Source organism: Azolla caroliniana, unplaced genomic scaffold (genome assembly GCF_043228905.1).
Source record: "Azolla caroliniana isolate FFs.n. ecotype wild unplaced genomic scaffold, voAzoCaro1.0.p SCAF_448, whole genome shotgun sequence".
Lineage (NCBI taxonomy): Eukaryota > Viridiplantae > Streptophyta > Polypodiopsida > Salviniales > Salviniaceae > Azolla > Azolla caroliniana.
Window position 1 is genome coordinate 1 of NW_028230883.1, and position 24,329 is coordinate 24,329.

A 24,329-nucleotide genomic window follows, 5' to 3' on the forward strand; every position below is an offset into this window, starting at 1 on the left:
AGTATGTGTGTGTGTGTGTGTGTGTGTGTGAAAGACAAGAGAGAGAGACTTTAACGTGCACAACATATAGAATACAATATTTGGGATGAGGTTTAGCCCATGGCGAGGATCAAACGTGGGGTCTCTCAATTTTACGACTTTGATACTATGGTGTAAAGCATCACACTAACATCTAAAAGGACAGCGGGATAAAGAGAATAGAGTAGAGTATATATTTTATCATTCACGAGGAGACCAAATAAAAATACATATCATCTTGTACTTGAATCCTTCCTAAGAAGGGTCGTTTCTACTCTTTAGTAAAATCTTTCTATGTGAAATAATACACATACACATGTGCTCGCCCTTCTTGGTGGAGATTTGAGTATGACACCTAAGTTATCATGCTTGTCAAACAAATCATCTTGCTTATTGTGAATCACCTTATGTGACGAGCGTGTCAGAAGTAAGTGATATTCATACTTTCATGCTATTAGAAATATATGCTTGATTCGTAGAGGTCGTTGCCATGGAAAGAGTATTCAAGTATATCATAGAGTAACAATATATGCCACATAAAATACGAACCATAGTACCACCGTTTATATGGTGTCATGTGGAATGACATGCACAAGTTTTGCAACATCTCATTTGCTAGGAGGATTTATCCAAACATTGAGAAAATAGTTTCTTATTCCTCTTTGACGTATGTCCGATTTGGTAGGGTGTCGATTTCCTCAATCTACATTGAAGAGCATTGCCACCATTCTTGTTGAATACTTTGTCCTACAGGTAGTTGTCTCTTTTACTTCTTTGTGTGCATCCTTCAATGTTTTTGTTGAGTTTTTGCTTTCTACATAAATGACTCACAATGCATTTAGGTTCTAGAATACCAATATTTTGTGTAGGCACTCACTAGTTGGTCTTCACTCTCGTTCTTCTACGTAGCTTCAAGGATGCTAGTAGATGGAATTATACGTGAAGCTTCCATTTACCTATTGTTCAAGCTAATGGTTTTCGTAGGACATGGATAATTGTAATGTACATACATGATGATCGTGCAATGGATTAAGCTAAGTCTCGCACTAGGCACTTGTACAAGGAAGTATAGAGGTGATGTAAAGGGCATGGGTCCCCATATATGTACAAGGTATGCATGGATGCCACACGTGAGTATTTTGAATGGTTGGGATGTGTTACCTACATAACCCCGTCATCAGGGAAAGTTAATTAGAAAGATCTATATCAATATATTTAAGAACATTTTGTTGAATTTTTAAGCTTGATTTGACCCATGAACCACCATCATAAGTCAAAGTTAATTAGAAAGTTTGATAAGCGTGTCGATAGAGCATAATGTTCAATTTAGGTCTGCTTTGGGCTTGATCATGTTCACAATTGAGTTTTTCATATCAAATGACTACAAAAAAGGTGATGGGTTGAAAAAACAAGATTTACTATTGAGAATACAAAGTTTCATGTGATCAAAATAAGCAAAAAGAACTAACTATGTTCCTCATCTAATATAAATTTTTTGAGCATTCCACATACGCGTTTCTTATGGTCTCGATAGTTGGGCATCCTTTTGATGGTCGGATGCTTCTCTTGATTCCCATTGGTAATCTGAAATGACAGGTCGATTACAATCTTGTTTCGTGCCTTCGCATGATTCAAATGACATGTTGTCATGCTTCGATTAAGTTACATTGGGTGAAACGACATGAAGATGTGGCATTCGAACCATCGTTGTACAGGATGCTTGTTATTTTTTATTCCCTGGAGGGTCGGAGAGTTTGGTTTTAGCATTAACAACCGAAGACCCATGAGGGAAGAGCGTGCGACAGGTGTGCGCGAGCAAGACATGGGAGAAGGGCTTGCTATGGGGGGGGACGTCCGTCCGACGTGTGATGGGCGGTGTGGTCTAGTGAGTGTGTTCGTGTGAACGGACCAGACCAGTCACCAGACCCGTTCACACACACACACACACGGAGGTTCGATTGTGTTTGCCATTCAACACACGCCAAAGTCTCTAGAGACCGAGTTGGGGGTTGTGTGTTGATCGGTCAAAAGAACTGACTTTCGCCTGTATGTATGTATGTATCAGTATGTTCCTGCAGATTCCCCCAAATTTGCCATGACAAACAAAATTCGCTCTTTCCTTTGAAAAAGCCTGCTCTGCTCTCTCATCTCTGCATACCTACCTCCTCCCTGCATATGGCGTGCTCTTCACGACGCAACCTTTCCTCCCTCCTCTTCCTCTTCCTCTGCATCTCCATCTCCACCTGCTCCGCTTACTTCCATCATTCCCCCTTCGCTCGCAGATTCGCCTGCCATGGCTCTCGCCCCACCATCTTCAAGTTCCCAAACTTCAACCAACCCCTCGCCCAGCCGAAGCTCCTGTCTCTCCTGGGCGACGCCCACCTCCTCCCTGCCGATGGCAGCCTCCAGATCTCGGGCTCCACGGGTGGCGTCTTCCTGACTCAGCCCCTCACCCTCCGCAGCCGCTCCCCCAACCATGACTCCATGTCTTTCTTCACTTCCTTCTCCTTCTCCATGGACGCCGGCAATGGCGATGGCCTTGCCTTCTTCATCTCTCCCTCCAATCCCGCACAGAGCCACGGTCAGAACGGCCCTTCCTTCGGTCTGCCCTACCTCTCATTGCCGCCCCACACCCTTTTAATCGAATTCGACACATCCATGGATGCACAATTCCAAGACCCTAGCGATCACCATGTGGGCCTGGACATCGAGAGCCTCGTCTCTCTGGCCACTGCGGATGTTTCAGATGGCTTGTCAGGCAAGAGACTGTATGTGTGGATAGATTACAGAGCCCCCATGAAGAGGCTAGAGGTTAGGCTTAGCCGATCTGCGGAGAGGCCAGAGATCCCCATCATCGCGTACAACGTCGACCTCTCCAATATATGGCAAGAGGAGATGTATGTAGGGCTATCCTCTTCCACAGGAGATTCCCCTCAAAGCCACGCCATTTACTCATGGACCTTTGTGGTGGTAGACACTGCCATGTGGAATGATAAGAATGGTCCGGGTTCCCTAGGCCCCCATGGTCCTCATGACCATGATTGGCACCATGGTCCTCGTGACCATGACTGGCACCATGGTCCTCATGACCATGACTGGCACCATGACGCACCCCGAGACTGGCATCACGGCCCACACGACAAGAATGGATTCCCAAACTGGCAACCACATGATAGACCTGATGAATGGCACCCAGATCATCATCATCATCATCATGACCAGCATCACGATGATGGCGCGGACTCGTGGTTTGGCGACATGGACGACGTGTGGGGCATCGTATTCTCGTTGCTCTTTGGTGCCGCCTGCGGGACCGTGGTCGCCGGGGTTGTGTTCTTGGCGTGGTCCTTCGTCCGCCGCCGGCTGGAGAAGGGACTACCCGAGGAGCAAGCCCGCATCCTGTTTGGGTGTCCCAAGTGGGGTGCTGATCTTCAACTAGAGGATGGCAAGGTGAAGACGACAAGCAATGGTTATGAGAAACTCCCAACCCAAGATAAAGCAGAAGAGTCCTCCTGCTAGGCCATTATAGGTAGTAGATGATAAGCTACATACAGACATACATAATAAGTCCCTTGTATGGATTTTTCTTTTGTATTGAATGTGGCCTGGTATTGGTATTAGATTTGGCTATATATATGTATGCGTTGGGGGAGGAGCTATAATAATGTTATAAGAGCTCATTAATATCTACCCAAACCATTATTGTACACATAACATATGTTAACGATGGATGCACTGTATAATAATAATAGCAGCTCCTTTTGTTTTGTCTCTGTACACATATATACATATCTAGTGTGCAAAAGAAATAACTTAATTGAGTTCTAATAACCTGGGATCCTTTTGAAATTCCTATGGAAATGCCTAATGTGATATGATTAATCGAATATGTGCATGGTATTATTGTTCGATTTGGTGTTGTGTGGCATCCATCAATGGATGGTGAAAATGTGGCTACTTGGTGATAGCCATGGATGCTCATTTTTGTGATCAATGGTTCTGACTTGTGGATACTCCCGTAGGTGACTGATTTTCTCTATACTCACACCCGAAACCTAACACCGAAGAACATGGCAACCATTCAGATACATACATACATAGCAAAGATAGAGATCGTGTTATGTTGTTTGTATACAAATAGCCTAATCTAGGATCAAAATAGTCAATGCATCCAACATGTCGTCACCATGTTCCATATCATAATAATTTGCATTACATCCATTAAGAGAAACTTAATACCGACTAGAAAAAAAAAACAATCAAAGCGTACACTTTTGTGGATGTTTTGTTTAAAGTATGAATTTAACGTGCAAGGTAGGGACTGAGGAGTTCTTATAGAGGAAACATAGTCGAGATTTGTGTTAACCTAAAGAAAGCAATTCAATAATTTTAAGGTAGGAAGTTTTATCGGTAATTCTTCTTGAATGTCATGAAATTCCCAAAAGACCTCTTCCGAATGTGCTCATACACACATACACATACCACCTTGCCTCCCACAGTCTATGGAGGCCGGATGGTTTCTGGATATGTCTCGATGGATTTTGAATAGATACGAGGGGGGGTTGGGGGGAGGGGCTAGGCAATATGGGACCCGGGTAGTGTATGTATATATGTAAACCCATGTATATGTATTTGTATACGAATACGTATATGTATGTATGTATAAATACGTGATGGTCAGTCACGATATTTTTTTCATGACACCCTCCTCCAGACTTCAGTCCCTGCCCATTTCCAAGTTAAGTTCCGAACCATTAATTTTTTTGGGAACAAATAAACCGTTAAACCGTGTCTAACGGTTCGGTTCGGTTTGAGCCGAAACCGTCCCATTGCTATACATATACATATTTTACAAACAGTAACCTTCTCCTTCTTCTTCATTATCATCATACAACAGACCTAATCCAGGGGAAGAGCTAGCGATGTCTACTCAATGGAATCGTCATGACGCAGGGCAGGAGGAAGCAGATGTAACTCTCTCTCTCTCTCTCTCTCTCTCTCTCTCTCTCTCTCTCTCTCTCTCTCTCTGTGTATTTGGTTTCTTTTTTTATTGCCTTATTCTGATCCCTCTGCTTCCGAGGGAACAAGGAAAAAGGTTCAGGTTTTAGGGTTTGCCTCCTTGATGCTCTTTCCTGCTGTCGATGTTCGGACAGGGATATCCCGCTTCTTCTTCTGCGGCATCCTCATCCTTCGAGGAAACAGATATTGGAGATGATTTCGTGCTTCCTATCACGCACAGGCCTACCGAGAATCTCGACATGGACAATTTGGAGCAAGCTTCCGAGGATACAGAACTCACGTCATCGAATGTCGGATTCCGCCTCTTGCAGAAAATGGGGTGGAAAGGCAAAGGCCTAGGGAAAGATGAGCAAGGTATATTTAGGGTCGGAAGACATCGTAAACTTGTTTCTACCATTCTCTATGCTCATGTTCCCTTTGAACATTTTAAATATTCCTTTGTAAGATGATCCTAGTCATGGTAAGGAAATAGGCTGATTATATGTCAATGTTTCCTGTGACTCGAGGCTTTTCCTGGTATGTCTAATTTTCTTTTCTCGAACTTGCAAATCACTGGCATTAGGAAATAGACACTCAGTGAATCTAGACCTGCATAAAATCACAGTCATTAGCAAGTGGCATAACGGTTCGATTTAACTCTGAGATACGTGAACAAATGAAATAGAGGTCTTGTGATTCTTCCATGAATTCCTAAATGAGTGTTGAAATAGATCACTTTATCACCATTTAGCCCAAGGTGGTTTCAGATAGTGGTACTCTCACTACTCGATCTTATACTGAATGGGAGAACCAGAAAGGGTAAAAAAATCTAGTTTTGTATGAAATTGCTCTGCTTCGTAGACTTAGATAGTAGCAATAATTGTGGAGAACATAATATTGTCTCGCTTTATGGCATTGTCACAACCTTGCATCTTCCTATTTGGTTGTTTTCCTGACACAGTTTCCTCTCTAATTATGATCTAACCTGGATTCAAGGTTCATATTCTGTTATCCGTTAGAATTGTTAACAGATTGTCAGATAATGTCAGTAAGAATGTTAAGAGAATCCAATGAAACAATTGTTTGGTAACTGCTAGTTATCTGCAGTGGCTCGGTTTGATTTAGGAGTCTCAAACTCAAACCATTTCAAACTAAAACTTTTAAGCTGTTAAACCCTAAATTGAACCAATACGAACCCTTAAAATGCCCAAACTGAACCATTTACAAATTTCTAATCCTGAACTAAGTCAGTTAAGCTGCAGTTTTGTGGTTTGGTTTGGCTTAAACCGAACTTTCACCAATTTCTAGTAATTGCCTTAGTTCTTGGAGAATTGTTAGCATCAGAACACATCATCTTTTGTTGGTTATATTTCCTTGTAACATGCCTTTTATATTTGGATTCACAAATGATGGCTGGAAACGTGAGAATGATTAGATGTGAAGTGGGAGCTGGGTAATCATTGAATGAGAGTAATATTGGTGTAAACTACCTATAATCACTATTATGCTTGACCTGTGATTTATAGGTATTGTCGAGCCAATCAGAGCTAAATCTCGGGATGCAAAACTTGGGCTAGGGAAGCAAGAACAAGATGATTACTACACTGCAGAAGAAAATGTTCATCGCAGGAAACTGGAAGTCGAGATAGAAGAGACCGAGGAATTAGCGAGAAGAAGAGAGGTAATCTTTCTTTTCTTAGAAGAGACTGTGTGGGGTGCATGTAGAGGTACAAGAATGGCCTTCATTCTGTCTGATGTCAGTTCGATCATCCTTAAAAAGGGGCGGCAACCATAGGTCTTGTAGATCACATGTCTTTTGGTGAATGAGAGCCTTGTAAGGCAAATTTGCACAATTTGTGTGGCGCTTTGTTACCCTGGTGGCTTTTCTCGGGTGCTCCGTGTGCACTCTGGACATCCAGGTGGAGGCTGAGCGAGAGCAGAAGATCCAATCGGAGGTGAAGGAGATTAGGAAGGTGTTCCTTTGCGAGCTTTGCAACAAGCAGTATAAACTTGCAATGGAGTTCGAGACTCATTTAAGTTCATACGATCATAACCACAAAAAGGTAAATATGATGTGGGATTGCTACTCAATATCATGGAAAGAAACCTTGGGTGAATGCTGACTGTTACCTTTCTATAATTTTTATCAAAAGCGTTTCAAAGAAATGAGGGAACTCCAAGCAAGCAGGGGGAAAGATGATCGGCAGAAACGGGAGCAGTTACGTCATGAAAAGGAGCTTCAAAGACTGGCTCAACTGTATCCTTTCAGATAGAAACCTAATGTCAATTTGCATTTTTTGTTATGAAGACAATATTCTTGTTTATGGATGGAAGTAGAGCATATGGACTTAACACAGTGAAGAGCTGAGTCTCAAAGGCAGCAGCAACAGCAGCAACCAGAAGAAGAAAAGGCAATGATACCACCATCATGTTTGCCAGATGTAGAGGCTGGAAACATGCATAAAGCTCTTCCTCTGCAGCAGCAACGCAGTGCTTTGAAATTTGGTTTCGCAGCAAAGCCCTCAGCTAACAAGGTAAGGTTTTTATTTCAAATTTCTCATTTAAATGTGTGGAACAGCAGATGAAATTTCAAATCTGAGCTCATTAAGTGATAAGAATCATAATCACGGTTCAAGATATGATTTGATGTTGTTCTGGACGTGTTGCCTCAACAGTTAATTCGAAAAGGTTGTGATAGACTTTGGGGAAGATGACAGATTAGTGGACAAAAAGAGTTGTTGAACAAAAATAAGTCCGGATTGAAAAAGATCAGACAAGAAGAGGCCTTAAATATTTTGCAAATTTGTCCAAATTGAATGAGAATGTGAAAATGCAAAATGTGGGCCTTGCGGACATAGTGAGGATTTTAGTACTAGCTGGACACAGAACATGACAGGATTTGGTGAAACCAAAGCGGCACATATCAGCTTTTCATGGCTAATCTGAGAATTCTTTGTCATAGTATGTTTCTGAGAGGGACTGATTAATCAGGGTTATTGTGAAGGGGGTCCCAGCTGATTGTATCGCTTTTCACCAACCATTCCAGAACATATAATCAGTCATTTTAATTTTTCTTTATGCTCCATCCATAGAGCAGAAAGACTCATATAAGTAGCTTCCAGGCTGCAGGTTATTTATTTCATCACGAGTGTGTGAATTGTTTCAGTGAAAAATGAACGACCATAGTTTGTGAATCGTGTGCATTCACTAAGCAATTTATTGAGATATAGTTGGTAGGTAACTCAAGATAATACATACACCCACTGAAGTACAGCAATAGACCCTGTATTATTACAAATGTGGAGTTGTGCATGAATGGACGAGCTAAGACAGACGAAAGTTTAAGATATTTGTTATGCTAGTGCAAAGCAAGAGACAGTCCATATGCCTTATTTGAAAACAAAATTGGAGCCTCAAGGAGATCACAAATATGACTGATTATATTGGAATCTACGAAAGGTGTTTTACACTTTATAAAGTGGAAGAAAATAAGCAATGTGTATTGCAAAGGCAGTACATCATCGTGTGAGAACAATAATGCTATCGTCACCACGTAAAACACAAACCTTTTCCTTGTAAAAAATGAAGAGAAGAGATTTTTGAAGGATAATCTATAGATTTCCATTCTCAACTAGCATTAAAATGCAGCAAACACCCGAGTTTCATGTGGGACAGAAGACTGGCTAGCATATAATTCCAGATTCTTTTATGATGACATTCCAGCCATTGTAATTGTGGGACTGCTTTTTAGATACTTTGTTTTCCGGGAGACATCCATTCCACTCTTTTTCCACGTCTCGTGGAGTACTATTGGGTGCAAATGATTTGGGTAGTTTGTACGTCGTAATGTAATTCTCTTATGGAATTATTTCCCTTGACTTGCAGTTCATATTTATATATGACCCTATCTTCAGATTGTTTATTATATAAATTCAAAGTGGTTAAGTTAACCTTTAATTCTTTCTTCAACAGATGTCAACTGGACCAGTCAAGAGAAGCAAGTTAATTGCCAAGGTTGCATCAGTTTTCCAAGACGAAAGCGAGGAAGAAAAATGAAAATTCAACTTCAAGCAATACTTGCCTAATTCAGCATGGAGCTTGATTTTGTTGTCTGCAGTTCAATTTTATGTTACTAGATATTCAACATTTGCAAGCTAATCAATAATATTTCTATTTTCTCTTGTTTTGAATTGGTATGTCATGTTTTGACAGCTTATGATGCTATGATTGGAAGTGTTATGATTGGTTCATGGTCTCTGATGTGATAATGTGTATCTGATTGTAGCATTTTCGTTATGACCTCTTATTGTAGACTCATGCATCCATCATGAGAATATGGAGCATCATTTGCGGTGCTAGTGGTTTAATACATTGCCCCATTCAAGTATGCTTTTTCTCAAGATTCTTTCCTTTCAGAAAATTGGGCACCTTGCTATTATCCTTTCTGTTGAACCAACAGACTACTTTTGCTGTACGTTCAATTATCTGATAGTCATGAATGTTATTGTTAGTACATCCCTCTCCTCTCCTAAGCGGAAGCATTTTTTCTGTAATATCTCTGTATTGCATGAAGTCCTGAAGACTAGGTTTACAGATCATATATATTAAGGGTGGATGAGTCTTTCTGACCTTTAAGACTGAATCTACAGTGTTTTCCGAATGAGTGTCTGCATCTCTTGTCAAATATTTGAAACAAATATTTGGGTGCTGTTGAATCAATCTTGAGAATTGATATAAGATTCTATATTTTAATAAGCTGCCATCTTTCTAGATTCGAGTTGTGTTTCAGGTTAACATATTGGTCACACCTTTGACATCTGTGCACATGATCAATCATGACAATGTATTATGAGTTGAAATGAGAAATGTCTAAGCAATCATGTGTAAAAAACATAAATCAAAGGAATCTACAATGGAGTATGTGCTTCCTTTCCAAACCAATAAAGGTCTTGATCACATTCTAGCCAAATATATCGAGCTACCTATTCAAGAGATGCTAAGGTTGAACTTAAAGCCTTGGATCAATGTGCTTGGGAGGATTAAAGGAGAGTTGCTCATAGGGTATGGAGAACCTATAATGATGGTGCCTCCAAGAAGCAAGATTGTTGATGAAGCTCCTAAAGCATTAGGCTTGAGCTTCAGATTCATTAACAAAAAGGTTAAACTCTTGGAAGTTGGTAAAGGGGTGATTATTATAGATTAATGGCGTATACCTTCATAGTTTATGGTTAATTAAAATAATTAAGTAGGGAGATAGCAAAAGAGGAGAGAGTGTGTTCTTTTCCATTTGCCTAAGCAATTGGCTGCTTGACTATCTCCGCTTCTCCTGCCACATGCATCATACCTCTAATTCCCTTCGCTAAGTATATGACATGAGCTTCTATACTACTTTGATTATGAACGCGTCGAATTAAGGTGCAACTTCGTATTCTGAGGCAAAGATGCCTTCCATCCACTTTCCCATGATCAACGTGTCATCTATGTAGGGGGTAACATAACCATCATACCAAATTTTATTTTCTTCTCACACTGGATTAAGAATAAATGTGCTCGATTCAGGATTTGCTTAAGTAATCGGCCGCTGTTGAGTAAATACGATAATTTTGGAGTTGAATGCCAAATAAACAGCACGCGATTGGGCTGTAGAAGCGGACGACAGTTTTCCTCAGTTGAACGCTTACTTTTGATGAATTCAGGTGTCGTCCAAGATTAGAACTTCGGGTCTGACACATCAGAAAAATGCCGCAGAAACAGTGACATGGTGATGGTCTGTATACTCATTTGGATTTATGGAATCCTGGGCCATCAAAGGATGTCATCATACCTTGAATCTTGGATGAGAAACCATGGGTTTTCAGCCTCGCAGGGTAGGGATCCATCTCAGTGGTGGCCACCTTAATAAAAGAGATGGTCAAAGTAGATATCTAGATCGTCCTCATGACCATGACCTTCTTGCACCGGCTCCAGCTAGTCTCTCTCACCTCTAAAAGTCTTCAGAAATCGAGACATTTTGCTACAGTAGCTAGGTTAGGACTCCACAAAGAGCTTCAATCCCTGCAGTTCTTACACATTAGAGGGGAATCTTTGTCCCGCAACTGTCTGTATAACATTCTGTGTAACAGCCATGGAAAGAAAGACTCGGATTCAGCATCCTACAGGCATTTGCACCTTCTGCTGATCAGCACTGAACTCGATGAGCATGCTGCATTGGGAGATCATCTGGTGAGGGCTTTTGCGCGTTATGGGCACTTATTAGAGGCTTCCTTAACCTTCTGCAATATAAAGAAGCCTAGTTTACATACATGGCATGCAATCATTTCAGCTCACAGTGTGCTGGGGCAGAGCAAGAATGTGCTTGAGTTGTTTCACCAAATGCAAAAGGAGAATTTACAGCCCAACAAGTTTGTCTACTCATGCATTGCAAAGGCATGTGGTGACATTGGTGAGCTCATGCAAGGGAGGGCAATGCACGAGCAAATTATAAAAAGTCAGGTTGAAGTGGACGCCATCATGTCAACCACCCTAATTGACATGTATACAAAATGTGGGGATCTTAGTGCAGCATGGCAGGTGTTTGAGGAAACTCCAAATATGAATATTATAGCTTGTAATACACTGATATCTGGTCTTATTGAGCAGGGTCAATGCCTTTCTGCTTTGAATCTTTTCGACAGAGTGATTGAGAATGGCATCGAGCCCTCATCAATCACTCTTTTGTGTATTTTGAAGGCATGTGGCAATGTAGGGTTCTTACTAAGAGGTGAAGTCACACATGACTTGTGTATCAGAGCTGCATTTGAGTCAGATGTGTCAATTGGAACTTCTCTTGTTGACATGTATGTGAAGTGCAAGAGGTTAGAGGAAGCATGCAGAGTTTTTGAGGCACTAAACACGAAGAACATCATTTCATGGAATGTTCTAATTTCAGGTCTTTCTCAGCAAGGATATGGCCATCTTGCTTATGACCATTTCAAAAGGATGGTTAAAGATGGAATTGAACCAGACAAAGTGACATTTTCAAGCCTTTTGAGTGCATGTGGCAGCGTAGGAGCCAAACAACAGGGTGACCTTATATATGATCACCTCATTAGAAGTGGTTTACTACTAGATATAATTGTTGGAAACACCCTCGTGGATATGTATGGGAAGTTTGGAAGAATAGAGGATGCCTGTAATTTATTTGACCGATTAGATGAAAAGAACGTGGTGACATGGAATGCTCTGATAAATGGATATGTTCAACATGGTTCCAGTGAGTTTGCTGTGCTGCTTTTCCATAGAATGCAAGAGGAAGGCATAAATCCCGACAATGTCACTTTACCTTGTATTATAAATGCATGTAGCACGTCAGAAACCTTAAGTCAAGGTAGAATGCTTCATAGCAACATACTTAAACAAGGTTACGCTCAGGATTTAGCTGTAAGCAATGCCCTTGTGCATATGTATGCAGAATACGGAAACTTTGAGGATGCATGTAAAGTATTCAATGAGATAGCCAGCACCAGAAATGTGGTTTCTTGGAATACAATAATCACAGGTTATTTACAGCAAGAACATTATAATCTTGTGTTGAATTACTTCCATAAATTGTTGCAAGAGGAAGTTGAACCTGACAAGGTCACATTTTTATGCATACTAAAAGCTTGTGAGAATATGGGTAATGTAGATCAAGGAATGGTGCTACATGACTGGGTAATCAATAAAGGGCTTCATGTTGACATTGCTCTTGCAAATGCTCTATTAAATATGTATCTAAAATGTGGATGCTCTTCTGAAGCTGGCAAAATTTTTGATTCCATGGAGTGTCGGGATGCCGTTTCATGGGGTACAATGATCACGGGATGCAGCCAACTCGAATGTGGTTCTCATGCTATTCATCTTTATTCTGAAATGCTAAAGGAGGGATTGGAGTTGAACACAATTCTGCTTTCTTGTGTCCTCAAGGTTTGTGGTAATATGCGAGGCATACATCATGGCAGGCTAATTCATAAAGATATTATCACTAGAAATCTTCAATTTGATGTAACCCTTGAAAATACACTTATTTACATGTATGCAAAATGTGGGAGCCTTGAAGATGCCAATGTACTGTTTGCAGGTTCTCAAAAACGAGATTTAAAAACGTGGAATGTAATGATTGCTGGATACTCCCAGCAAGGATTTAACCATTGTGCCCTCAAGCTTTTTAAAATATTGCTGCAAGAGAACCTTAGTCCAAATGAAGCTTCCTTTTCTTGTGTTCTTAATGTATGTGCTTGTATGAGAGACATAGGGCAAGGCAGAGTTATACATTGCCAGGCTTGTGAGAATGGATATGCTCTTGATATAGTAATTGGCAATACCCTTGTGGATATGTACAGCAAATGTGGAGAATTTGAAGATGCTAAATCAGTTCTAGATAAACTCAGTTATCAAGATATAGTGGCATGGAATACAATTCTTGGAGGCCTTGTTGAGCAGGGACATGGGGCTGTAGCTATCAGACTTTTTCAGGAGATGGTGGAAAAAGATGTTGAACCTAATAATGTAACGTTTATATGTATTTTGAAAGCGTGCAGTGCTATAGGATCATTGGAACAAGGCAAGGTGGTGCACAGAAAGCTTTTGCAAAGCAGGATTGATGTGGATTCCATCCTTGGGAACTCTCTGATTGACATGTATGTTAGATGTGGAAACCTGGAAGAAGCATTCACAGTCTTTTCTAAGCAACATAATCGAGATGTGGTGTCTTACAACACAATGATTTCTGGGTATGTGCGGAATAATAAAGGTTTTTCAGCCTTGAAAGTCTTTGAAAAAATGCAAGCAGAAGGGATTAAAGCTGACAAAGTCACAGCTCTTTGCATGCTAAAAACCTGTGGATCGATGGGAGCTGTGAAACAGGCAAGTCTGATACATGATCAACTTATAAGAAATGGATTTGATTCAGATGTTGCCATAGGCAATTTGCTCATTATCGTGTATGCAGCATGTGGAAATTTGGAAGAGTCTCACCGGATGTTCAATATACGGCCATTTCATGACGTGGTTTCATGGACTTCATTGATCTCGGCATATTCTCTACATGGTATACACACAGTAGCAGGGCATTGCCTGAAACAGATGGAACAACAGGGATTAATTCCAGTTGATGCTGCATTTACTAGTATTTTGTCAGCTTGTAGTCATGCAGGAAACGTTGAAGAAGGGTATGATTACTTCAATTTGATGAAGGATCAATATGGCATTCAACCAAGTATTGAGCATTATAATTGCATGGTTCAACTCCTTGGGCAATCTGGTTGTCTTAAAGAGGCTGAGTTGATGCTTCGAACAATGCCAATAGCAGCGGATACGTGTAGTTGGATGACCTTATTGATAGCATGTAGATGCTTTGGCAATATAAATATGGGAAAATTGTGCTTGAATGAAGCTATCAAATTGGATTCTGATACAATAGCAGGATATGTGCTGCTGTCAAGCATGTATGCTGAAAGTCATATATTGGAGAATGCTTTAGTACCAATGGAATATAGGAAACTACAAATTTGAAATAATAGACAAACTCAAAGAAATGATGGACAGTCAATGATCATGAACCGAACCAAATAGCAATATAAATGATTGGGGTTTGCATTGGATGGATATGATGAGGTGACTAGAGAGGCTGATGGAAATTTTGGGGTGCTAGTCAGGTATTCTTTTGAAATTTGCTCCTCCAAGCTTCCTGTATACTTGTGTGTATTGTAAATTGTAAGAGGATTCTTTAACCATCGTGTGTTGCAAATTGTAGGATTCAGGTTGGCACAGATGGCCCGATCTTTTGCAAAAAACATATCCCAGAAATGAACTAAAGGATGCAAGTATCCCATGCACGGTTTTCAAGTCAGGTTGCAGGCTGCCATATGGCTTGATCTCATGATACATTCCATGATGGATATGGCTTGAGCTAGGTCATTGCATCAATGTCTCTGTATGGGTAAAAGTAAACCAAAAGCTCACTATCATCATATTTTGTAATATCATGTCCATAAAACAGAAAATTCCATAGAGTTGAGACTGAACCTAAAAGTTAAAACCTAAAATGTATCCTTGTAAGGAATGAAAAATCTAACCCTGGTATTATATATTTTCGTGTCATAAAATGTATTTGCATGTTTGCAAGAAATATATATGTGAAACTAATATAGAATTCGTAAACCTTTTACTTATTTTGTACAACAGGACTAAGAGGCTCTGTGATACAAGATACTATATTTGCAGAGCTAGTCATCCAGAGGCATATAAGGGAGCTATATGTGGATCATGCTAGGGTTGGGGAGTGATAGCTTACATATGGATCAGTTTGTAGAAGAATAGAGAATGCCTTCATTGTGTCAATCAAGCCATAAAATAATGCTTCTAGAGTAGCTTGCATCTATCTTGCAGTATATTCAATATCTCCTTCTCATCCAAGGTCCTTTTGAAGGTTGATGCTGAAGACAAATGATGATTTCCTCAATTTTCCTGTAATATCTACGTCTTAAATCTCCTAGCTTGTGGATGATGCTCTCCGGAAATCTTAGTCACCTGCTTGAGAAGTTTCTCATTAAAGTCAAGTCATACTCCCGGTAACTGCTGTTAATGGAGATGAGGGAGGGTAACGATGGTGGAGTCGCTCTTGCAGGGCTCAGAGGTGTAAGCAATGAAGAAGTAGCCATTCTGTAGATCTTGCGCCTGGACAGCCCTTGTTGTCCAAATGTGTGCGACAGTGTTGGTATATCTGGTAAAGAACTTGATAAACATATGTTGAATGTTCGGATATCAAGCCAATTGTTGTACTTGTTTTTATGGAAATGGAACTCTAGTATTGTGAGATAATTTTTAAAATTTGTATATTCCTACAATCATGGTCTTTCTATTCTCATATTTCTTGATGAAGACGGATCTTCATGGGATGGAGAAAGAGAGTAATCTTTTATTAATTTGAATAAAGGTATGGCATTGAACCCCAGTCACTGTTTAGTTTCTATCAGATTCTGAATAAAAACTACTAGTAGACATGACAAGTGTGAGTGCCAATAAATTCTATCTTTTTGAATGTGATGGTATCTTAGATCAGGGGGATTATCTCTCAGCTGGGTGAAGCAGCAAGCTTTGATTGGTTTAACTATCCCTCTTCCTTGCGTTATTTCTTTAGCATGGAATATGGACACAATATGTAGAGTGGTGTGATAGACACCATATTCAATGTTAAGGTAAAATCATACGTCTGGAGCTAAATATGCATCCATTTACCTCTTCTCTCTCAAGTATTCTTAACTTTGGAAAAGAAGCATTACAGTCAGAAGAACCAAACTCTACTCAATTATCTGAATACTCTCTTCTTTAACAAAAACTTTTCAAACGTCAGGCTCTCAAAACAATAGGCTTTCAAAGACAATGCTAATTTAAAACAGTGGTGAGCACACTTGCTTTTTTCACCCTAAAATAAAAGCTTAGGTTTTTAACGAGATAAAATGCTAACAAAAAAGAGCAACCATAGTGATGGAGAGTGATGTGGATGTCTTGATAGACCACAAGGAGGATATTGAATAACTGTTTTTTCTCAGCCAGATGAGCAGATCATGACCTTGCATCTGATAATCCTATGGTTCATCAGAAAGAAGCCTGGCATGACCATGGCTAATATCTTTACAGAATCATGGTGCTCCAATGTAGCACAATGATGATGTTGATGGTTCAGCCAGAATTTGCCATGCTGATCACGAGCGTAGGGAAGCGCTTCCATGTAACGAGGATCAAAGTGGGATTCAGTGCCCACCCGGAAAATTGTAGCAGGGTACTGGAAAGAGAAGGTTAGTAGGTGAAGCATCCATATCCACCTGGCTGCAATAAAGAAGGACTTTGCAACCTCATCTGGCCACTCCCCGATCTCCCAGTGCAACACTTTGTCTGCAATTTTGTTCATCTTCTCATTGCAGAACTCATCAAAGCTCTCACTGTAGGCATTGGAACTGGATTCGCCTCTGTATATCAACAGTTCGTCCCACCCCACCTGCAACAAGCTTGTGTAAGTCCTGTAGAAAGTTAGTGACCGTTGCCTTGGATCCAACATGCAATGGATCTGGCTGCTGCCACTCTTTCTGAACTCTATGTTCTCAAAGTCTTCATAAAAGACTTGGTTGAACAAAGACTCCAGATGATACTTCACAGCCTTAACAGATCCAATACGACTATTGATATGCACATAATCAACATGAAGTTCTTGCAGTAAGGCGTCTAGTTTGTGGATGCCTGCTTGGTCCTGCATCAGAGCTCTGCACATTTGCTTCACCCCTATTCTCGCCTCCACCACCGCATTACAAAACTCCTCCTTTGTGGGCTCTAGCAGAGTACCTGGCCAAGAATCAGATGATATATTAATCCAAGGTACCTGATCATAAATACTACCCACCAGGCCATCAGACAATGCAGCTTCTTCAACTGTGATGCTAAATCTGTTGTTGGTTGATGCGTTTGTTTTTTTACTTTGTAATGCTGCTGGTGTATATTGGAGTTTATACTTGTTCTCCAGCTGCTCGAGTTTGCTTTCCATCTCTTGTACGACCCTTTTGAGCTTAAAGATCTCTGTGATTGTCACATCTCTATGTTCCCGCTCAGTACCAGACACTGCGTCTTCATGGACAGAATTTAAAGTCAAGTCTAATTCTATTTGTTCATCATCCTTATGGCTCGAGGTTGCTTCCCCTTTATGAGAAGATATTATCTCAGAATGTGTATTGGATTTGGATTTGATCGCAGTGTCATGTACTACTTGGCATGTGCACAATATTGATGAAGCTGGATGCAGAGTGCCCTTCTTCTTGATGGATTTAAACCATGACCTCAATGTACATTGGAGACTTAATTTCGGGTTTTTGTGAGAATTCGTTAATGCATTGACATTAAACTTACCCCCTGGAATTAAACAACCCTCACATCTAAGATGGTCTCCATGGATCTTTATTTCATTTCTCCCACAATGCTTTGTAGCCTCTGTTTTGAATGAGGTGCCTTTTGATCTGCATGTATGAATAAGACTCAATGGGTTACTAGAGGACGATACATGATACTCATGAGTCTCTGGCCCAAAAGGTTTGACATCCTTTCGAATTTCTTGGACATTCATTGTTGAAATTGGGCTGAGATATTCTCCTAGATGTTTCCGAGAGCACGTGCTAGCGGCATGGGCTGAATGTCTCGTGTTACCAAAGTCGTCACTCTCCCAGTAGATCCCACATTGTGTGGAATTCATTGGTGGCTGATCCATGGAACTAATGTAATGAGCTGGTGATCATCTCACGACAGTGTCATAATTCGAGATGCCGGTGGGGTAGCTCAGTGTATTCTCAATGATGATGATCAGCCATGATCAGCGTAGTAATTGATTTCCCAACTTTTAATGGTGAGCTCCTAGGTGCTAGCGCACGTTGATGGGTGGAAGCTTGCCGCACCACCACAGCTTCCCACCAGACGAGAAATGTATGTCTCAGAGCTGATCATTTCATCGCCTGTTGAGGTGATGAATAAACAGGCAGTCACCCTTTGTTAATTGAGAGAAACAGATCGTATATGATCTGAATTTAGAAGATGAATACGTAAAAGGAACATGTACATGATTAATAATTAGCCTTTCGGGGTATGTATATAGTCACATCATCTTATAGAGTACAATATCCTCTAACAGGGAATTGGGCCTAATGTAGTTCAACATATCCTATCAGAATACAGATAAATGGGGCTGCATGATCAATACAAAAGAATATAGAATTTTAAAATAATTCATAATGCCCAACCCTTCGGTTCTCTTGGGTAATGGTAACATATGATTCCATGGATCGGTAACATACATACAATTCCATGACAGTTGGGATCTGAACTTAAATTATTAGACATGGTATACCATTCCTCCCACACGTCCTTAGGTGTATTCCTTTATGTAAGAGAAAGGCTGTTAAAGTTTTCACCCCTGCATTTCGCAAATGTCAGTTGGTAAATTTGTGGGATATGAACCGGGTGAAGTATGGCTTTCCACTAGGGTTAATGAACCCCAATATAAATTCAAAAGCAGTGCAAGAGAGATCGATGTCTTCTCTCACATTCATCAACTTTCATTTGGAGCATGTCTTCCTATTAACGAAGTGAGATGCATTAAACCGGACACAAAAAGCAAATTTTTGATGCATTCTGTCGTTCCTACATGCAATAGTGAATTTTAACCTTTCAAAGAGAGATGCAAAATAGAGCAGCGACTCAAACATTTTTTAAGATAAGTAAAGTTCAGCAAAAATTTCATGCTACATATTCAGCTTTAACAATAGATTAAGTTCTTACACACAAAATATGTAGTACATGTTGGGGAATGTTTTGATGATCGTGCTATCAGAATCTTAGATTGTGATCGATCATACACACCAATTGTTCCCGTGTATTGGGTTTGGTGTCGTGATTATCATCAATTTCAGTTTCACACACCCATCCATTTTCTCATAAATGAGTGGCTTTACAGAATTGACATTCAATTTGACATATTTCCAATAATCATTCTTTCCCATTGAGAAAGAATATTGCTAATAAATAGCCGTCTACAAGATCACAAACCATTTGGATATCGATCTTTCTTCTGGCTTCCAACATTAATTTCTACCACGCTGTTGATCATGCTCATATTTCACATTATATCTCAATTCTCACGAACGATATGATTGAGGCTCGAATGACCTTAATCCAACTTAAATGTGCCTCCGATCATCAAACGTTTCTTACTTTCCACCTCAGGTAAAAGTAACTACTTTGTTTTGTTGTTTCATTAAATGTCCTTTCATGTTCTTCAGCCGTAAAAGCATTACAAGTGAGGTATTCATGCTCTCAATCAATATACGCTCCAATCCTTTATTACTCTTTCAAGACTTCCACAAACCCTTTTCCCAAACTTTGTTTACACAGATGATCAAATGCAGCAACATATTAACAAACAATGCATAACATTCATTTCTTCATCAAACACACAAGATAGTACTTCACAAAATGGTCCATCTATCCCCAGGGGGGAAAAATTAAAGAGAAGATTTATCCAAAAAAGAAACGAGGTCTCTCATATATAAATACTTTCTTAGAACATGTTCTGGAAGAGGTGCTTGGGATTATCTCTGTTTTTAACATGTCTCTCATACTCACATACTGTTCTCAACTATTCATTTCACAAACCTCATTTTAAAATGTCTCTCAGACATATATTGTTCTCAACTCCTCATTTTACAAATCTCATCCACTTGAAGGTTTCGTTTTATAAATAAACACTATTCACTCTAATGGTACCATAATATGTAAATCCATTGAACAAAACTGATGAGGCATTTGTTGTTTCATTTAGATCAATCATTGAGCAAAACTATGGACATGCATTTTCATTTAGGATGTACATTGAACATAGAAAAAACCATGGACATTAGGAAAGGATCATCAAAAGATACGACATTGAACACAGCTATGAACAGTAGTTATTTGGGTTGGACTGAAAGCATTCCAAAATACATACCCTCAACATGCAAAACTTACAGGCACGAGCTCTTTCAGCTTGCTGTAGAATATGCCTTGAGCAATAATAAACAATCATCAGATGAGTCACGTCCTTGCCTCTAGATTAATGACTTGAGAGACTTGGTAGATTTATCCTCATCTTAGAACCAACAGTGAAAGCACAAGGGCTGAAAACTGAAAACTTTTTGCTCTCCCAAACAGATTCACAGACAACTTCAAGAAAAAACTGAGTGCAATGCTTCATCGTATATTTGAACTGAAGTTAACAGCTTGATTATCCAACGTATACAGATATTCAGAGACAACATTTGTATTATGTCTCAGTCATCGTGTATTGTAGAGTTTATTTACATGAAACGCCTCGCCTACCACACCTTACAGATACATATACGACACATACAGTAGATGTTTGGTTAAAACCCATTTATAACTGCTTTCTTTATTTTCTTAGGGAGGGGCTGGCTTAGGGGTGTGGAGCAAAATTGTAGGCCTCAGGATAAGACCAAAAGAGCAGAAGAAGGATAATGCAGTTAGGTCCTTCTCTTTCCAATACTGAGGGCGGGCAGCAATTAGAAAAGTTTCTTTCTATCTGTGTGCATGTATGTTGATTACAACCTTGTTAGGTTTTACAGGTTGAAATCAATCTCCACAAATTTCTATGATGAAGGGATACTAGTAGACACCGAATATCATTGTCTAAGAGGACCCACATATTCACAAATTGTCAGATATGCAATTGTACTCTTCAAGCACCTTTTCCTTGCAGCAGATGCAGTTTATCGATTATCACCTTCCGTTTTTGAAGAGGATGCCATTAGATGAATCAGCAGAAACTTTATGATGACAGGATGCTATTAGTCTCCGAGCATCATCCAGAAGGACCCATATATTCAGATTTCCTGACATATAATTGCACTCTTCAAGTACCTCTTCCATGCTTAAGCAGTTATCCATGATCACCCTTCTTTTCTGTCTAACTGCCGCAGCTATGACATAAAGGAGTAGATCATCACTGGGTGGAGCTTTATCCCGACCTCGCCTGCAGGAAATCTTCACTTTATCAAGCCTCACTGCAGTTCGATCTGCCCAAAGTGTCTCCCAGAAGGATAACGTTTGCTCATAGGACAGTTCTCTCCTCATGAGAACCACAACCATTCTGTAGATGAAATGGCAGTCGACGGCATCAATCTTCTCAAAATGCCTATAAAGCTGTGGATCACTGTGCTTCATGATCCGGGAAAACATTTGCAATTGCCGTTTAATACCCTCTTCATCCATCCTGAAGTTATGCCGAGCAGCATGCATAAATGATGCAAAACACCAGAAGGCTTGATAATCTTCATCTAAATGGGCGACGAATGGTGATAGAAGGTCACTCATTCCTTGGCAATAACCAATTTCGGGATCATACACAGCATATACTTCCAGTATAGACACCAATCTCGCAGCGTGATGTTGCAAGGATGGCTCTAGTATATCATCCCTCAAGCCCACCTCCATCGCTAGTTGGTTTGCTACACCTTTTGTTATCTTTGCTTGAGAAGAGGAGAGTTGAGCCCAGTCAGCATTTATGCGCACAGCATCTAGCCTCATGATACGCTGCCAATCGATAAATTCTTGCTTTGCCTTGGCATCCATTTCTACCAATCCCGCTTTACTTCTTTGAAATGCCACCGGGCTGTCTTCTTCCATTCCTTTACACAGGATTACATCTTCAGATGCGAATAATAGTGTACATCCCCTTTTCGTAAAGATATCTTCGTTACCAGCCATGCTCTTCGTCTTCGATGAGATACTCTCACATAAAACTTTGCATCTCCCTTTCAAATCCTCGTACACTTGCCTGCACATAGAGAAAGAAACTGTCAAAACACACAATGTGGAATATGAATTATGCAGGTTCACATTTTTAGTTTGCTTTGGTTCAATTATTACCTTCTCACATGCATTTCCGCCTCTCTTTCCTTTTGAGTGCTTTCAAATCCGTAGCTGCAAAACAAAATAAAATGGATGAGATAGACACTCATCAACCCAGCAACAAAAAAAGCTTCAGCATGAGTGAAATTCCATACAAGTTCAATAGGAAAGGCCAAACTTCAGACCGTATGCTTGCTTCCACACCCTGTACAGATAAAGAAAATGTAAGTTGCAAATTATTATCATCACAACTTTAGTCTAAAATCAAATAATTAGAACATTTACGCACTCCATGGCGAACCCTTCGCAAAATTTTGTCACCATCCAGCAAACGCCCAGTTTCTGCATCAAATGCATCTTTCCACTGCTTCAATGTGAGGGGGAGGCAATTCTTCTTAGTACGATTATGCAGGCGCTTACTGTGTTCTCAAAAGCAAGATAGAGTCCATTATAACCTTAACAAACAGATAAAGTAACATGGTGTTTCCAGAAGACACATATTCAGTATAAACATAATATCTACTCTCTTATAACTCCTTTAACAAACAGAGAAGACTTTAGTTTTCAACAAATACCTCATAATGTCATCACTAGTATTAAATACAAACAGACTTTATGTTGAGAATTCACACTTCATAATGTCCTCACCAATATACTATACAAGCAGCTTTTGTTTTCCAAATATATATATATATATATATATAAACTGTTTAATGTGAATTTGCAAGATCAACGAGCAAGAATACTACTTTACTGGGCCATTAACAAATTCTGTCACTAGCAAGTAAATATAATTCTGTCATTAGCAAGTAAATACACAGAACCATTTGCTTTAAAAAAGAATAAAATTATCTGAGCATTTGTAGACACGAACAGATATATGGGTAATACAGAAAATGCTTGCTTGCAGGATAAAAAATATGGCTGTTTCAAGATCTGTAAGCACGAATAGATACATGGGTATATACAATGTGAAACGCTCTTGCTTTCAGAAGAATACATACAGCTACTTCGCGAACTTGGACAGATACTGAAAAGGGATAATTATGCAGATATTTCTCTCTTTTGCAGCTCACAGGATGAAAGGAGGAGGGAAAACATGTTCCTTTTATATGATGAGTTAATCTACCAACAGGATTCTCCCCCAATTCAGAGAGAGGTAAAACACAACTCTTTTTCTATCGAAAAGAAGGCTCGCTCTTTGATAAGAATAAGCAAGAATTTTTACAGCGTGGATCTGGCGAGTTTATAAGAAAGAGAATGCCATTGCATCGCAAAATCTTCAAAGAATACAGAAAATCCAACTGGAAACGCCACTGAGGACTCGGAAAAGGACATGGAGAATTCAAAGGAAGAAGCAGGAGAGATTTCTGCACAGAAACGAATTGAAAGAAGACGGTGTAGAATACTCACTTTCTTCTGTTAAGAAGCGCAATACCAACAGTCATGGCTGGAAGCTTCAGCAATAAGCCTGGAGAAATGTTTTAGAGAGGCCTGTCGCAGAAAAGTTGACATGAAGGCTTCCACAATTCCGCAAAGCTCTTAAAGAAACACAGAAATCTCCTCCTTTCTCTGCATAATAATACCTCGAGGGATCTCCGCGGCAGCGGGTTGAGTTCTGTCTGCGGCGATGGATTCTCCTAAGAGAGGGGGGAATATGAAGATCAAAGAGGAGAAATTGAGGCAGCCAAGCGACAGATCGCGCGAGGAGAAGGAGAGAAGGGAAGATTATGAAACAGAGGGTCCACAGGAATGGATCAAGAAAGAAACGAAAGGATCTGAGGGAGCAGACGAAACAATGGCGACCTCCAACCCCAACCCTAATTCATTCAGAAGAAGAAAATTCTGAGCAGAGA

General features: G+C 40.0%; 5 protein-coding genes across 9 annotated transcripts; 3 read left to right on the top strand and 2 right to left on the bottom strand.

The window, feature by feature from the left end:
* The first annotated feature begins 2,143 nt into the window (after positions 1-2,143).
* Positions 2,144-3,785, top strand: LOC147848224 (L-type lectin-domain containing receptor kinase S.4-like). 2 transcript variants are annotated; one of them, XM_087338572.1, is made up of 2 exons: positions 2,144-3,030; positions 3,094-3,785. In XM_087338572.1, exons 1-2 carry the CDS (start codon positions 2,194-2,196, stop codon positions 3,535-3,537), a joined length of 1,281 nt encoding a protein of 426 aa, XP_087194698.1. In that variant the 5' UTR covers positions 2,144-2,193; the 3' UTR covers positions 3,538-3,785. The 2 variants fall into 2 exon arrangements, with proteins under 2 accessions (XP_087194698.1, XP_087194697.1); XM_087338571.1 differs by having other exon boundaries at positions 2,147-3,785.
* A 1,072-nt stretch (positions 3,786-4,857) lies between these two features.
* On the top strand, positions 4,858-9,199 carry LOC147848225 (uncharacterized). The gene is made up of 7 exons (XM_087338575.1): positions 4,858-4,988; positions 5,172-5,391; positions 6,543-6,697; positions 6,936-7,079; positions 7,170-7,273; positions 7,379-7,550; positions 8,989-9,199. Exons 1-7 carry the CDS (start codon positions 4,941-4,943, stop codon positions 9,070-9,072), a joined length of 927 nt encoding a protein of 308 aa, XP_087194701.1. The 5' UTR covers positions 4,858-4,940; the 3' UTR covers positions 9,073-9,199.
* Positions 9,200-10,629: 1,430 nt separating this feature from the next.
* LOC147848226 (pentatricopeptide repeat-containing protein At2g33680-like) lies at positions 10,630-17,961 on the top strand. 3 transcript variants are annotated; one of them, XM_087338569.1, is made up of 4 exons: positions 10,630-14,690; positions 14,789-14,974; positions 15,220-15,760; positions 16,675-17,961. In XM_087338569.1, exon 1 carries the CDS (start codon positions 10,954-10,956, stop codon positions 14,545-14,547), a length of 3,594 nt encoding a protein of 1,197 aa, XP_087194695.1. In that variant the 5' UTR covers positions 10,630-10,953; the 3' UTR covers positions 14,548-14,690; positions 14,789-14,974; positions 15,220-15,760; positions 16,675-17,961. The 3 variants fall into 3 exon arrangements, with proteins under 3 accessions (XP_087194695.1, XP_087194692.1, XP_087194694.1); XM_087338566.1 differs by having other exon boundaries at positions 14,789-15,760; XM_087338568.1 differs by lacking the exon at positions 14,789-14,974.
* LOC147848227 (uncharacterized) lies at positions 16,325-18,608 on the bottom strand. The gene has a single exon (XM_087338570.1). The coding sequence runs from the start codon at positions 18,284-18,286 to the stop codon at positions 16,583-16,585; it is 1,704 nt and encodes a 567-aa protein (XP_087194696.1). The 5' UTR covers positions 18,287-18,608; the 3' UTR covers positions 16,325-16,582.
* Positions 18,609-20,806: 2,198 nt separating this feature from the next.
* On the bottom strand, positions 20,807-24,026 carry LOC147848228 (rab GTPase-activating protein 22-like). 2 transcript variants are annotated; one of them, XM_087338574.1, is made up of 6 exons: positions 23,887-24,026; positions 22,763-22,892; positions 22,629-22,678; positions 22,492-22,545; positions 22,323-22,399; positions 20,807-22,250 (listed from the first exon to the last, which is right to left on the bottom strand). In XM_087338574.1, exons 1-6 carry the CDS (start codon positions 23,919-23,921, stop codon positions 21,343-21,345), a joined length of 1,254 nt encoding a protein of 417 aa, XP_087194700.1. In that variant the 5' UTR covers positions 23,922-24,026; the 3' UTR covers positions 20,807-21,342. The 2 variants fall into 2 exon arrangements, with proteins under 2 accessions (XP_087194700.1, XP_087194699.1); XM_087338573.1 differs by having other exon boundaries at positions 20,807-22,399.
* Between the last annotated feature and the right edge of the window lie 303 nt (positions 24,027-24,329).

Excerpts from the sequence above, each read along its gene's own strand:
- LOC147848224 (XM_087338571.1), top strand. The coding sequence starts at position 2,194 with ATGGCGTGCTCTTCACGACGCAACCTTTCCTCCCTCCTCTTCCTCTTC.
- LOC147848225 (XM_087338575.1), top strand. The coding sequence starts at position 4,941 with ATGTCTACTCAATGGAATCGTCATGACGCAGGGCAGGAGGAAGCAGAT. Across the intron at positions 5,392-6,542 it reads CCTAGGGAAAGATGAGCAAG|GTATTGTCGAGCCAATCAGA; the intron begins GTATATTTAGGG and ends TGTGATTTATAG. Across the intron at positions 7,274-7,378 it reads CTTCAAAGACTGGCTCAACT|AGCTGAGTCTCAAAGGCAGC; the intron begins GTATCCTTTCAG and ends AACACAGTGAAG.
- LOC147848226 (XM_087338566.1), top strand. The coding sequence starts at position 10,954 with ATGACCATGACCTTCTTGCACCGGCTCCAGCTAGTCTCTCTCACCTCT.
- LOC147848227 (XM_087338570.1), bottom strand. The coding sequence starts at position 18,286 with ATGGATCAGCCACCAATGAATTCCACACAATGTGGGATCTACTGGGAG.
- LOC147848228 (XM_087338573.1), bottom strand. The coding sequence starts at position 23,921 with ATGACTGTTGGTATTGCGCTTCTTAACAGAAGAAA. Across the intron at positions 22,893-23,886 it reads GCGCTTCTTAACAGAAGAAA|TAAGCGCCTGCATAATCGTA; the intron begins GTGAGTATTCTA and ends TTGAGAACACAG. Across the intron at positions 22,546-22,628 it reads TGGCCTTTCCTATTGAACTT|CTACGGATTTGAAAGCACTC; the intron begins GTATGGAATTTC and ends TTTGTTTTGCAG.